A 14553-nucleotide genomic window follows, 5' to 3' on the forward strand; every position below is an offset into this window, starting at 1 on the left:
AAATGCTGTCAGCTGTAAAGTTCAGAATATAATTATTGTTGTGATGCTGTCAGTTGAAATGGCTTGGCATTTCTGAGTCTCTTGTAAAAGGGAATGAGCAGCCAATAATGAAAGCAGGGGGATTCTTTGCTCATGGGCTTTTTCAGGAAATGTGGGTTTCCCATTCATATCCCTGCACTCATGTACAGGCACATAAAAACCCTAAGCAGTCGTGAAAGTCATTAGATACATTTTCAGTTATAAATCCAATAGTAGGAGGCAGAGAGTAGAAGTAGAAACTGCTTTAGTCTTACTGGTATCATTAGAGGTCTGGCCACCTGAGTTTTTATCACATAATACATGGGAAACACGTCACTTACATGTACGCACATAAACACCCCTTACATGCAAATGTACAGAGTGCAACTTTTAGACTTCTGCTGGTACATCTGAAAAGAAAAGAAAGAAGCAAGGAAGACTGACTCTCGTTCACTCTGACACTGCTTCATAGTTATAGCAATGCTGTGATTCACCTGGAAAGTGCAGAACTGCTCCTCTGAATGTCTCCACCCTTGCAAATGCTTTCAGGACCAAGACTGATTTCATCCTCACTTACTCCTGCCAATTAAGGAACTTAATTGACAGTCCTGACTGCCAATCTGCTTCAGCTGCCCTTTATGTACTGCAAAATAGTCCAGTGTCAATCCTGTGTGGAATTCCCTATGTTTTGTAAAAGGACTTACAAGGTAGTCCCAGTGCAAAGTAATTTAAGTTTCTGACTGAGTGCACTAGACATTTTACTGGCTCTAACTTTTCAGTATTTATTTGCTTTACAGTGAGGCTAGTAAGAGTAATTGTGCCAATAAATGGGGAATGATTCATGGGATTGCAACAACCATAACACTGGCAGGAACAGAACGTGAACAATGCACAGCTTGAAGTTTTGAGTTTTGCAAATCTTTGTGGGGCTATAATGAAGTAATGGTGTTCCCAATCTATTTACACTGCTATAATTTTACACAGGGCTCTACATTGAAAAGAACCTGTAGGCTATTCCTCAAGAGAATTCCTGAGATAAAACTCATACTCAATTATATAGTAACTGAATATCTGTTCTTGCAAGCACAGATACCACTGGGCTAAGTATATTTGAAATACATGAAAAAGTCTTTAAGAGACTCATTAAAAAAATGGCCAAACCCTTCTTTTGTTTATTATTAAGCTATTTATAGCTTGGCTCAAATTGCAGTTGCTGCTCCACTGCATGGGAAATGGAATAGTAAGCCCTGGATCTAATTCTGCTCCCACTGGGGGTGTGCTGATGACTTTGTTTAGCTCAGGCTTCCCAGAGGAAGCAGATTTCTTCCATCTCAGAAAGTCCATGCTTTCTGTGTCTTGTGACAGCAATACTTTCACTACCTGGGCTATTCTGTTCTGTCTTGTATTTTTCCACTAAAGTTCTTCTGCAACAACATTTTTCTTCTGAGCTTGGCAAGTGGTTTCCAAACATGTATCTTGATATATCGATGAATACCCTCTGTTGTCACCTGATGTTCCTTGTGTATCTGAAATAGTCTGATATCTGACTAGAACCCGAATCATGAGCTAGGGTAAAATCTAGATTGAAAACTAAAGTATCTGCCTGTATAGATATATTTGCTGTAGTTGCAAAGTAAAATGCAAGCAGCCCTGGCTGCTGAGCTAGTTCTTTCCTTCTGCAAATAAGAATAGCCTCACTTGGGCTGACAAACTTTCAGAAAGCCTTGCATTTTCAGAAAGGCTTTTGTCCTCTGAAGCCTTTTAAAACATTTTGCTATGGAGGTGTAAATTATCAGATTTATAGCCAAGTGATCCTTTTCCCCTATGAAACATTTTTTCTGATTCCCTGAACTGCAATGACAGGATCAATTCAGGGATTACAATGGATAAGCAGCTGCTTTAAGGGCTGGAAAACAAACAAAAGGAAATGGAGCTCTGGCTTCAAGCCTGCTAGGCTGGCTTCCCCCAAAGCTGAAGAAGTGCCTGGCTGTGCCCAGGAATTTATTTTATAAAAACTACTGAAGAATGAGTGGTCTAACTCTATTATGCCAGGAATGTTCACAGAGCAGTTGCTTCTTTGCTACCTACACAAACAGTGCCAAGCCCAGTCAGGCATTATGTGATAAAAAGTGCTTGTAGATCACTGATGGAGTTGAAATTATCAGTCAAGGCTCAAATGAAGTGCTGCTTCAAAAATAATGCATACAAAGGAAAATTCCAGAGCAGATAAACAGAATCTGTTGCATCTGAGGACCCAAGAAAATCCCTGTTTCTTTGCAAAGCACTTGGGAATGTGACATTTGTTTCTGTCAGTCAGGTCCAACAGAATTAAAACCATGAAAGGATTCATAAATCAGCAACAGGCTCCTCAAATTGTCTTCCGAACAAGAAAGAGCAGAAGAAAATGGCCAGTTGTTGGAGAGATGTACAAAGCAGAGGGGCAGCAGATTGACAAGGGGAGGGTAGGGTGAAACAGTGGACCTGCAAAAAGATATTTCTGGTATTAAACACTAATTCAGGATTAAAGATTTGTACCATAAGTATAGAAAGAGAAATTATTTATAAGAGCAAAGGACTCCAACAGAAAATGTAAAATTCAAGACTGGCACCTGTGATGGCATTACAGCAGCAGCCAATCTAAAAGCTGGAGAGTAAGCTAGGAAAATAAATAATTCCATGAGTCTGGTCTTGAATTGTCAAAGTATAAATGTGGTAACTGCACCACTTAATTAGTGGCTTGTCTTCATTTTCCTCTGTCTTCACTGAGAGTCAGGATTAAAAACACGAAGGAGACGAATGTCTCGTGTTTGGACTTGGTTGTTTACTAAATCTTATCTAAAGTACAGAGAGTTCTGCAACATTTTTAGCTACCAGCTAAAAGTGAGCAAAATGGAGAGTGAATCTAGCTAGTTACAAGGTCTTTTAAAGCCAAACAATACAATAAAGAACTAACACCTATATTATTTATACTTCTGACCCAATAACCAAACTCCTGTGACTCACAGTGCAGCACCAACTGTCCAACCAGAAACTACTACCTGAAATCATGAAGAAAGAAGAAGAAGACAGAAAAAGACAACACCCCTAATCCTCCATCTTGTCCTATACCTATTACTATAATCTAAAACTTTAAAATTTAAAACCCTTCACCATGTGAAATCACATACCTCTATTTCAACTACACACCTGCGACTCTAATTCCATCACTCAAATTTGGAAGCTTTCTTCAAGGCCTCAGGTCAAAAGCAGCATTTTCCAGGGGGGCAGTGTCAGAAAGCACAGAAGGCTCAAAGCTCCCAGGTTTCTGGGTTCCAACACCAAAGTATTTTCTGCATTTTAGTCCATCACCACCATATGAAAATGTTCCTCAGTACAGGTATGCAATATACTTGTCATACATGCGCAGTATACTTGCATACTACATACTACAGTAATTTCACGATTATAAGCCGCACCTGATTACAAGCCGCACTTCCAGGTGTCAGCCACTTTTCGTTCTTTGTCCATATATGTCTGGGGTTACAATACAGATTGTGATAAAAGGTATCTATTCTATCACCATCTGTTGAGGGTGGGGGCAGTGATCCTTATCTCTGCAGGAGATACGCTGTTAATGAGCCATCCATTGAAACCAGGCAGGGCATTGTTCTTTATCTTTTCACAACCCATCCTTCCTCCAGGGAGTCATTTTCTGCTAATGGCCCACTGAGTCCCACTGTGTGACTGATAAAATTACTGCATCCCATTGGAAGTTGCTCCAGCCAGGGGAAAGAGCCCAACATTTCTTACCAAGATAAAAACAGAGGTTTTGGGACACTAAGGGAGCCCCTTTCTCCACTGGACTCCAGAGGAAAACTGGATTTCTCCACATCACCACTGGACCTCTGGAGGGAAACTGCACCTTCTGCAGGAGGACTGCTCCAACTGACCCACATCTGTCACTGCAAGGGTACTGCAACCACCATTGAATGGGACTGCTACCAACACTCTGCCTGATGGGGGTGTCAGGTTGTACTCTGTCAGGGTTTGGAGTTTGTTTCTTTGTAGTGCTGTATTTCTATTTTAATTTCCCTAGTAAAGAACTGTTATTCCTAATTCCCATATCTTTGCCTGAGAGCCACTTGATTTCAAAATTATAATAATTTGGAGGGAGGGGGTTTACATTCTCCATTTCAAAGAGAAGCTCCTGCCTTTCTCAGCAGACACCTGTCCTCCAAACTAGGACAATATATAATCTGCACCTGATTATAAACAGCAGTTCCAGGTGTCGGCAACTTTTCATTCTTTGTCCATATATAAACTGCACCTGATTATAAGCCGCACTTCCGGGTTCAGACCAAAATTTTAGTCAAAATGGTGTGGCTTATAATTGTGAAATTACTGTATCTTAGGTGAAAGTCAAGGCAGGAGCTCCACCATCATGTATCCCTGTCATACTCACTGTCACATCTTCCCCAGAGGTTTTTGTCACAGTCTGTGCCAAAAACGTCTAAGGATATGGGGTGGTGCTGCTGGTTGGAAGCACAATTACCAGGTCTTATTTTACTTCCCCAGAGAGACTGAAAGAAATGCTGTAGGAACATGCTGGAGACAAGAGATACTTCTGTACACATACTGATGGCATCTGCCAGCTGCTACAACCTCTGTCACTCAGTGAAAACCAGGAACTGCCATCTCCTGCCTCAAAAAGAAGCATGGCTCTCTGTCCCCCACCTGCCTCATTCCTTCTGATCTCAGACACATATTGACCTAAGAAATAATTGCATACACAGCAGTGCATGATGCACAAGTTTCCGGAGAACTTGTTCTGGAGGGATGTAGTCCCACAGTGAGGGGCTGGTGGGGAGGCACAGATAACTCTGCTCAGCCTGGTTGAGACAAGAGTAGTCTGGGCCCGAGCCCCCTCCTGCTGCTTTGAGGCTGGAATGAAGCCGATCTAACTCAGTATATTTAGGTTTCTATATTTCCTCTTTACTGTAGCTGAGTTTATTGGTCAAATACATGCACATTCAGGCAATTTTACAGAACTCACAGCAGAAAAATTTCCATCAGTAAGGCTGGCTATTTTTACTGGCAGTGCAAATTTACATGCTATGTTCACCCTACCAGGGGAAAAAAAAAAAAAACAATATTCCATCACCTCAAAGTTAACAGAACCAGCCTATGAAGGAATCCATTCATAATAATGATTAATAACAAAGTACTGTGGGCAATGGAGCTACGGACCAAAACTAATTTGTGGAAATTACTTAGCAAGTGATTATGACTAATGTGATTTGCCACTGGGCAATTCATGAACAAAAGTAAAATGTGTGGAATGAAACATTCATTATCCATTATTCACTCAATAGGCAATGGCATTCATATGGTAGCAGAGCCTGGACAATTTGGGTAGAATTCAGGGATTTGTTACACCAAGCATTATATGGACTCTTTTTTTTTTTTTCCCTTAAAAAGGGGGCAAATATCCCTCCTAAGGACCTCCAGATACTAGGTTTAAGATGTTCTTAGGGACCACACCTTCTGTAAAAGTGTGCGAATTCACCTTACAGCTTAGGTATTGGTAGAAGATCAGTCCTGTTTGACATCAAAAGGTTTCCATGTGGATAAATACCCTGAATAGTCCTTCCAATTCTTATATGAATTTTGTGTTGTTATCTTTTAGCTCATCACTGCCCAAGTTAATCAGTGGGGACACATTCTAAGATACTTCAAATATATCAAGACATATAGCCAAATTCAAGATGATCCTTCAAGGATGTCTCAGCATAGGTTTCTGTAAATCACATTTGGGAAAGTATTCCTTTGGTGTCTGGTGCTTTTCCCAAAAGGGATGGACCTTGCTGACCTCTACGGCATTGGCTTCAGCATGGCAAAAGGCAGAGCTCTCACTTTTTCCTTCCCCACTGCCCTGGTGTTAGAGCAGACTGCAAATGACAAAATCTACTCAGGAAAAATCAGTGGTAAGGACAGTAAACAAGAAGCTGGCAGATAAAACAAAATGAGTGAAATGACACATTGCTGTTCTTTCCAATGCCTGTTTATTTTCTTCTTGGTTCTTCTGCCTTTGTCCAAATCAGCAGACAACAAGGAGGGATATCTTTGCATTTGCCTTATTCTCTGCCTGACACCAAAATACATGCTTTTGCAATAGGATTATCAGGATCATTTTTTCAAGCTGTGCCCTTCAGAAGCATAGGGTCATTTGAACTGAACAGAGAGGAGTTTTTCTTATAATTCTTTGGAGAAGAGAGATAGTCCAGAAGGAAAGGCTAAGTCACTCTGCTTTACAAGTGTAAATTTAAAGGAAGGAAGGAAGTGGCTGGAATGAACACAGAACACCACAAATCTGTAGAGAACCTCCCTCGACTAGACACAGTGAGGGGGAAGCCTGGGACAGGAGGGATTATGTTCCCTTTGCCTTGTTACCACAGATGGTCTGTTCTGTGCAAGGAAATCCTGAAACAAGCATACAATCAATTTGTGCAGAGTCTACTCTGTGCTTGCACTGTCCTGGGAATTTAGTCAAAATATTTATGTTGTTCATGGATCATACCAGTGTAAACTGGGCTCCCAAAATGACTTGCACCACAATTGCTGTTTGACTAATGGGGACTAATCCTGACATCCCTAGAGAATGTAACTTTTGGTCCTCTAAAATATACCTCATCTCAAATAGACTGACTCTCCAGGACAGAGTGAGAAACATGTCTGAATTGAAAACCAAGTGCATATATTCAACAACAAAAGTGATGTAAGTTTTATTTCCATTGACTTTTCTTGTTCTTATAATACTGACAATGGCAGAGAATACTACCAGGCCAAATCTCAGGTTGAAAACAGAATTTTGCAAAACACTGAGTAACATAACAAAACTGTAATGTCTCAAAAGGATCTTGGTTTCATCTTTATTTCCCCCTTGAGGAACAGAATGTGTGAGTAATGTAACAGGTTAGTATTAATTTACTGCTCAAACCATAATAGATTCAAAGATGTGTCTTTAAACCAGTTCTAGTCTTCTGACTCAGAAATGAAAAAATCCAAAGTGCAGTCTTTGCAATTATAGCAATTCGTACATTTCTGTTGACACTCCTGCTCATATTTCTGTTTGTCTGGCAAATTGTGTTAAGATGGCAACAGGACTATATCTGGGCTTTGTTTGCAGCTTATTTTGCACTATTCAGGGTTTTGGGCTTTTTTTGTGCACTGTCTTCCATTTTCTCCAGAGCATATAATCAACATTGTTCTTAAAAGCTCAGAACATGAATCCATTGTCCATCGAATTTCAGCTCTGGAAGTCTGGGGGTGGGAGAAAGACAGGAGAGAATTGCCATGGAGACTTAAAAATTGCAGAACTCCAAATACATGATTCTCCAGAAGGGCTGATGACTTGCAGCCACAAGTTGATTTTTGCTGGCATTGTAAGGACTGGGCATTTCTGAGGAGTGTCATTATTGATCCACTTCTTCATAAGAGAATACCTTGAGGTTTTTTTTTTGTGGGGTGGAAATATGATAAATTAGTGTTAAACATATCTATTACTTGATATCCACTCAGGTGTATAATACCCTGTGTTCATGAAACTGGGTGTCACTACACTCTCTCTTTTTTGAGTCTTCCTTTCAACCTCCTCAGCTTAGTTTCTCATCAGAATCAATCATTTTCTAATTAACTAGTCAGACTCCGATGAAGTTTGCCAAAATTTTATTATCCTGCTCTCAGAGTTACAGTATGCAATTATTTATTCAAGTTTCTACTGCTCCCACTTTGATTTGAAAGAATCTCTTTCTGGGAGCCTAAGGGAGCTCTGTAATGAGAAACAGTTACAGGAAGGTGAGTAACCCCTTTGCTTCACAGGGTTTACAATATGAGGAGAAAGGAAAAAACACATGTGCTCCCTCTTTATGCTCCAACATCCAGGGGGGAGAAATTAATGCAAAAACCAGCTTCCACATGTATTGTTTGGGTTTATGGTTAGGTTTTTGGTCTTAATTGGGAGTAAAACAAGTGTCTTTTTGGGGTGTTACAGTAACATTCACAGGTGAGGGTCAGGTCCTTAATAAGCAGTGCATAAACAAACATGAGACAATATTCTTGAGGAGAGTTGGGCATTACAATGCAAAGTGTGGTAATCCATGGCATCATGACACTGCCTCCATTGAACATTGAAATTTTTCATGCAACATGTGCACAGCCTGGATGTCTTGAGAATGGGGGTTACAAACTACAGCATCTTGAACGGGGAATTAACCAAACACAGCATTAAGAAATGAAAATGTGACGAAGACAGCCTCAGCTTTTCTACTTAAAGCTAGTAAGGTGTCAAATGTCTTTACTGCTGGAGTATTCACAGCAGTAACCCTTCTCTGGGGCTGAGATACCTAAGGTAGCTCAGTCCTCTTTCTTTAAAAAACAGTAGCAAGAAAGTTCCATCATAACTGAAAGGTGGAAAGGTTTCAGGAGGGTGTAAGAGCTCCTCTAACACCGTAATTTTATTCTATTTGGTAAACCCACAGAGACTTGATTTACTTGCATCTCAGATGTTAACTGTTGGACTAGAAAATAATATGCATCTTAATTTGTTTCTCACTGAGAACACAATCGTTTACATAAGGTTTGAACAACAGAGGCAGAATTATGTCACGGACAGCCTCACAGTTTGCTGGAGTTGAAGGCAGTGACCAGCCCAAAGCTTTTGCACATGCTCCAAATGCTGTGGCACTCAACATATTGATCAAGTTGTTGCTTTCCTGATTCTGCTCCCATTAGGCTGTTTTGGTGATTATTAATGAAGCTTATCCCTTTCCCACAGTGACTGGGGCTGGTGCATGTGCATGGTACAGTCCTTTTTTCAGGACCATAGACCTGGTTTACAGGCAGTCCCAATCCTCTGAGACAGAGGCCAGGCTGCTGTGGAAAGACTGCCTCTGCCTTGGTAAGTTGTGCCAGCAAAGCAGCATGCTGCAGAGTGCTCCTGTGCTGCACAGCTCCAGTGCCACTGCTGCTTTGCATTTCTATCTGCAGGGAGAGGCCAGGGAAGAAAGATTTTGGCTTGCTATCCTAGACACTCTGTCAACTGCCTCTATAAAATTAATCTGCCAAAGAGATTCTCAAACTAAAGCCTTTTTCACATTCCTCAGTGTGTTCACAAATTGAATTAACTCAATGTTTTTTATAACACCATTGAGCAGATAATGAAGCAACTACGTATGCTAGCAAGAAGTAGAAGAACAAAGAAAGCAAATTTACAAGTGTGGCACCTGTATTACTTGAAGGAAATAAGTGTTGTTAAATTTGTCAGGCATGATGATTCTAATACCTATGCTATTTTATTAGTAAATTAGGAATTTAATGGGCAAAGACTTCTTTCCAGATAATACAATAATTTGAAGTGCCAAATGAAAGGCAAGTCAGTTAACCTATTACAGCCTTCAATAAAGATCAGAAAAAGAAGATGAGAATAATCAAACTCACCTTTAGCCTGTTGAATGCAGTCCTCAGGATCTGTGTTTCCCTCTCACTCTCAGGAATAACTCGAATGACTTTATCACTGTCAATAAGAGAAAATGGAATTGTCACTTTAAGACTCTTTGCAGCAGCACAAAGGGACAGCAATTAGGTTCAGATAGCTACTGTAATTGTGCTCTTTTTCAACAACTGCAAAATGTCGAGTGAGCTGGAGCTCTGCTTCTAAACTTCCTGCTGAATTATGCACTTCCATAGAAACGGTTTGCTCTTTACAGATCAGTGTCAAGCCTGACCTTCTATTTCTATGCAAATGTTTCGGTCATTCCCTCTAAGTTAAGCCATTCAGGCTGACATCTTCCATACTGAACATCTGCCTTAGAACAAAGAAATTATATTTTTTCCAAAATGATTAATCTGTTCCTGAGGATGAGACTAGGTAAAATACATTGTTTTTTCATGTTTAAACCTTTAATGAACTTTGAAAAGTTCATTGTTCTGCATTCAAGAGGGGAGCTGACTTGAGAAAAGAGTTGATCTTCATATTGGGGCATGCCTTTTGCTTTACCCATTTAAACTTGCACAATTTTTTCAAAGTAAATAGCTGCTCATACATACGCAAAAGGTTCTAGGTAATAGTAGCTGATTTTATTCACTTTCTTTAACAGAAGTTGAAATAGAGTAAGTTTAGGAAAGATACAGGAAGAAATTAATTGCTGTGAGGAGCACAAGAACTGATTGTCCAGAGAAGCTGTGGATGCTTCATCCCTGGAAGTGTTTAAGGCTATGTTGGATGAGGCTGTGAACAACCTGTTCAGGTGGAAGGTGTCCCTGCCCATGGCAGGGGGGCTGGAACTTGATGATCTTTAAGATCCCTTCCAACTCAAGCCATTCTATGATTCTATGACCTCAAGGGACATAATTTTGCAAACTGGAAACAAGAAACTGAATGACCATCAATGGCCACTATCTGTCATAACCTATGGAATGCTGAAGACCACAGAAAACAGAAGAGATGATCATGTAACTGAAACATCAGCCATACACAAGAAGGATGAAATAACTTTACGTGGCCGATGTGAATTCTGGCATTTTCCTACATTTTGAGTTTTAAATTTGTACTGTTGATAATCACTGTGTCTCTTCCAAGAGACCTTGGAGGTCATGCATATCTTTATTTCTGCAGTTCCATCCACTAGCCAGAATGCCTTTTAAACAATTTATCTACAGCTTATATATTATCTGTGAATTTTAAACAGTAGAATTTCCCTTGACACTGAGAGGTTTGTCACCTAAATATCTCATGAACTCTCCTACTTTGCTGAAGGTTCTGAGTCTGCTGAGAAGATATTTAGCCAATTAGAAACAGCACTGCTGAGTGTGTCCTTCCTGGCTCACTGTTCTAGGAAGGCTCCCAAGCTGCTGCTGCTCTCAGGTCTTGCTTTTGGTGAGCTGCAGCTACAACTCTGGTAGGACTCACCTTTGTCACAAGAATCCTTAATGCGTACATAGGTAAACATTAAATACTGCCAGTTCAGAAGAAAGCACTACTAATAAATTCTGAATTCTGAAATGGCTTCCCTGTTTCTGGAAATAATTTCCCTTACTCTCTATTAATTTTTAGACTTTTCTCTACACTCAACATTTGCTCCCCTTGGTTTGCTTCTGTTCCTTATTTCTGTCTCAGCTCTCCAGTTTTGGTTCTCATCCCTGCTGAGTTTTCCCTACAGAAAGGTCCTGAGCCTTTCAACTCCTTCATGGCATTAAAGTCTTTGGTCTATTTAGATTCCAGGTTACTCCTGCAACAAGACTGATGTACCCACAGGTGTGGACCTCAGAACATTCTCCTTGGCTGTTGTTGACCTTACTAGACAAATGGTTTATGCCTAAGAAAAAAGATTTCTGAAAGCTCTCTTGTTATAATTTGTCAGCCCCAAAAATTTAGGGGAAATTACTATGCTTCCAAGCCAAGTTTAGCCTCCTGTATGAGCTTGCACAGAAAGGAATAAATCTCTTAGAGTACTGCAACCTCTGCATCTTTTAAAGGAAAATAGATGCTTTTAATTTATCATACATACAACAGTAATATTATTTTCCATTATTCACTTCTCTCTAAATACTAAATTGCTGTTAAGAAGAAAATAATAAAGAAGTAATAAAGAAGTAATGATTGCCCAGGAAGCTGATGTAGCTAATAAAGATTCATCAGACATTGCTGGAAGGATTGGTACAACCAACATATAAAAACCAGATTTTAATGATATAAGTAGCTAAGCATGTGTTACACAGCTGTAATGGAATTTCGAAGGAACGGATATCACTTAGGTATGGTCTTGAATTAATACACATCACTGTAAACTGTCTTCCATTAGCTCAGCAACTCTGTCATTTCCAGTGTGATGAAAAACCTGCCCTAGAGAGGAAAGTATTGGTGCTGTGACAGATTGATCACTTGACACATTGTTGGGAAATGCTTCAAGCTGTGGCTGAGTCTGCTGCTAGTGCACTCATAGCAAGCAGTTTAGCAGTTTGGCATGGTGATTTTAGTATTTTATTAAAAGATGGTTAAGCCATTATGGCAAAGCCCTGTCAATTTTTGTGCATGTAAGATGTGGGAATACACTGGATTCCTGGGAACTATCTGCTGACACCCACTGCTGTAGGCTGGCTAATCAGTGGATAATGATTATGCTTTCTTCGACAAAGAACAGATAAGAAATCTAGCTTTACTTAAGAAATCTACAGTCAAACCCCATAGTCCTAAGGTAATTTTTCAGCTTTATAGTTTTTCTGGTTACATTTTACATTAAAGAAATCCAATGGTTGTCTTAAATACTATGCAATACCCATTGAATTTAGGGTAGAAATTCAGCAACCTACCCACAATTTAAAAGTCAACAAAATCTATCAGATCATGTACTAATGTGGTTGATAAATGGCAGCTGCACCCCAAACACTCTGGGCCATCCCCTGGTGAGGTCTCCTGCCATCCTTTATGATGAGCTGTTGAGGAGAAAGAAGCAAGTAATCATATATATATCTAGGGAAAGTTTTGCTGCCTGCAGACATATGTCAGCAGCCTGCTGATTTATGCAGGTAAGGTTATTTTTCTAACCATGATGCCTCTAAATCTTCTTTTTTTTAAACCCTATTTTAAAAAGTTTCTAAACAAACAGCAAGATGGGATATATTTTATATAAATTAATGTAGAAATTTATATCCACCATGACAAACTTTCAATTCACCCCTAGCAATTAGGCTAATGGAATTTAAAGCTAGGACTTAGTGAGATCTTTTGAATTTTGTGTAAACACAGTTGAAAGCCTTCGCCAAGAGCAGAACACAAGCTTTAGTAAATGAACTGACTGAATGAGTGTGGTGAGCAAAGAGGAGAAGCCAGACGGCTGATGTCCCCAGGGACAGCCTTATGTCTGAGCAAAATGGGTGACCAGCTGTTGGCCAGCGCTGACATGCAATGACATCTTTTTTCCCTTCATCACCCCCCTATACTTTTCAGGAACAGCATGAGAAATTACACAGCTGCTTTTGAAACACAGAATATGCTACGTGGCCCTGGGAAGGGTGATACTCCCTGATGCCAACGGGGACTAAAACCTCTTGGTTTATTTCTTTGGCCTTTTAATTTACTTTTTTTGCCATTTACTTCATAGTTTTACTCATCTATGAACAGAGCAGATGGATCCAAAGAAACTATTCTGCAGCACATCTACAAATTCTTTACTGATGGAATTAGCAGTTCTCTCTCATGAAATTTTCCTGATGAAGTCACATAGCATTAACTGCATTTATGTAAATTCTTCATTTCCTTCAGGAAAATCCTTCTTATTGTTTTGTTCTCCTGACTAATATGCACCTTAATCAGATCTCAGCTCTCCCATGGAATTTAATAAAAGTATGTTTACAAAGGCTTTACAAGTATTTTAAACAGAGTTTAATAAGTGATATGCTATAAATCAAATAGCTATAGAAAAAAAAGGATCCATTCCTAATAGTAGAGGAGGGATTACAGTTCTTGAGAACAAGCTGCCATAGTTGCTGCACTTTAGAGGTTCATTAAGGCTGAATGACACATCTGAAAAGATCTACAGTATGAAAACCTCTTGTCAACTCCCAATATGCCATCAGATATCATTTGTCATGAAAGATCAATTGCTTAATTCCCTTTTCTCCACTAAATTCTGATAGTCAGAAGGTTAAGAAATAATAAAACATTAATGCTTTTCTCTCTGTTACTGGGAGAAAGAGTTTTAACTGTGACTCAATACTGTTACAAAATCAAGATAGACAAATAAGGCTGGGCTTCTTCCTGAGACCTGGTGGATACATCTGGAAAGGGAACTTTACAAAACTTCTGAACCCTTCATTACGGTTTTCTGTATTACAGCAGATGCTGATCCAAACAGAAGAGCGCACCATTTGTATTGTCTAGATAGCAATATTTTCTGCCTTTTAGCTATTAAGGTAGGAAAACTGATACCATTCCTAGTATAAGAAAGAGCTAGCTAATTTATATTTTTGAAGGGAAAAAATAGGTGCTTAGGTAATGTAGGCAGAAATGCTGAGGAGGCAAAGTATATTATTGCATTATATTTATCAGCATAGCACAGATGACTTCTTGGGAAGCTGAACTTACATGCTAATTCCCAGGCATGGAATATCTGAGCTTCATAGATGTTTTTCACATGCAAAAAGGGTTTCTTTACCAAGCAGGAAACTTTAAAGACTAAAGCAATGGTGTATTACTAGCAGTCTTCCTCTGCATAGCTTCATTTCAGAGACATATGGTAAGGAAATGTTAGTATCTACAAAAATTTCAGTTTTCATTCCAACTAGGGAATGAAGCTTTTCCAATAAAAGCTGGCCTCTAATGTCTTATAAACACTGCCTATAGGGCCATCCAGCTTAAACACAAGAAGTGGGAACCAATTGCTTCAGTGCATGTCTCTGTCTCAGAAAAGAAAAATGAACTGTGTATGGTGATGAATGCTGCCTTGCTTCATCAGGTGTCATCCAGTCATGTGCAAAAGAAGAGAGAAAGAGGACAGTGAT

At 39.6% G+C, this 14553-nt stretch overlaps 1 protein-coding gene across 1 annotated transcript in view; it reads right to left on the reverse strand.

Annotated features, from left to right (window-relative positions):
* The window catches only part of CPA6 (carboxypeptidase A6), an 86358-nt gene that overhangs the window by 38647 nt on the left and 33158 nt on the right, over positions 1 to 14553 (reverse strand). Inside the window, exon 2 of the mRNA XM_033081171.1 lies at positions 9493 to 9568. Coding sequence (XP_032937062.1) covers positions 9493 to 9568 — 76 coding nt within the window. The remainder of the gene's footprint in view (positions 1 to 9492; positions 9569 to 14553) is intronic.

Source organism: Catharus ustulatus, chromosome 1 (assembly GCF_009819885.2).
Source record: "Catharus ustulatus isolate bCatUst1 chromosome 1, bCatUst1.pri.v2, whole genome shotgun sequence".
Taxonomy (NCBI): Eukaryota; Metazoa; Chordata; class Aves; order Passeriformes; family Turdidae; genus Catharus; species Catharus ustulatus.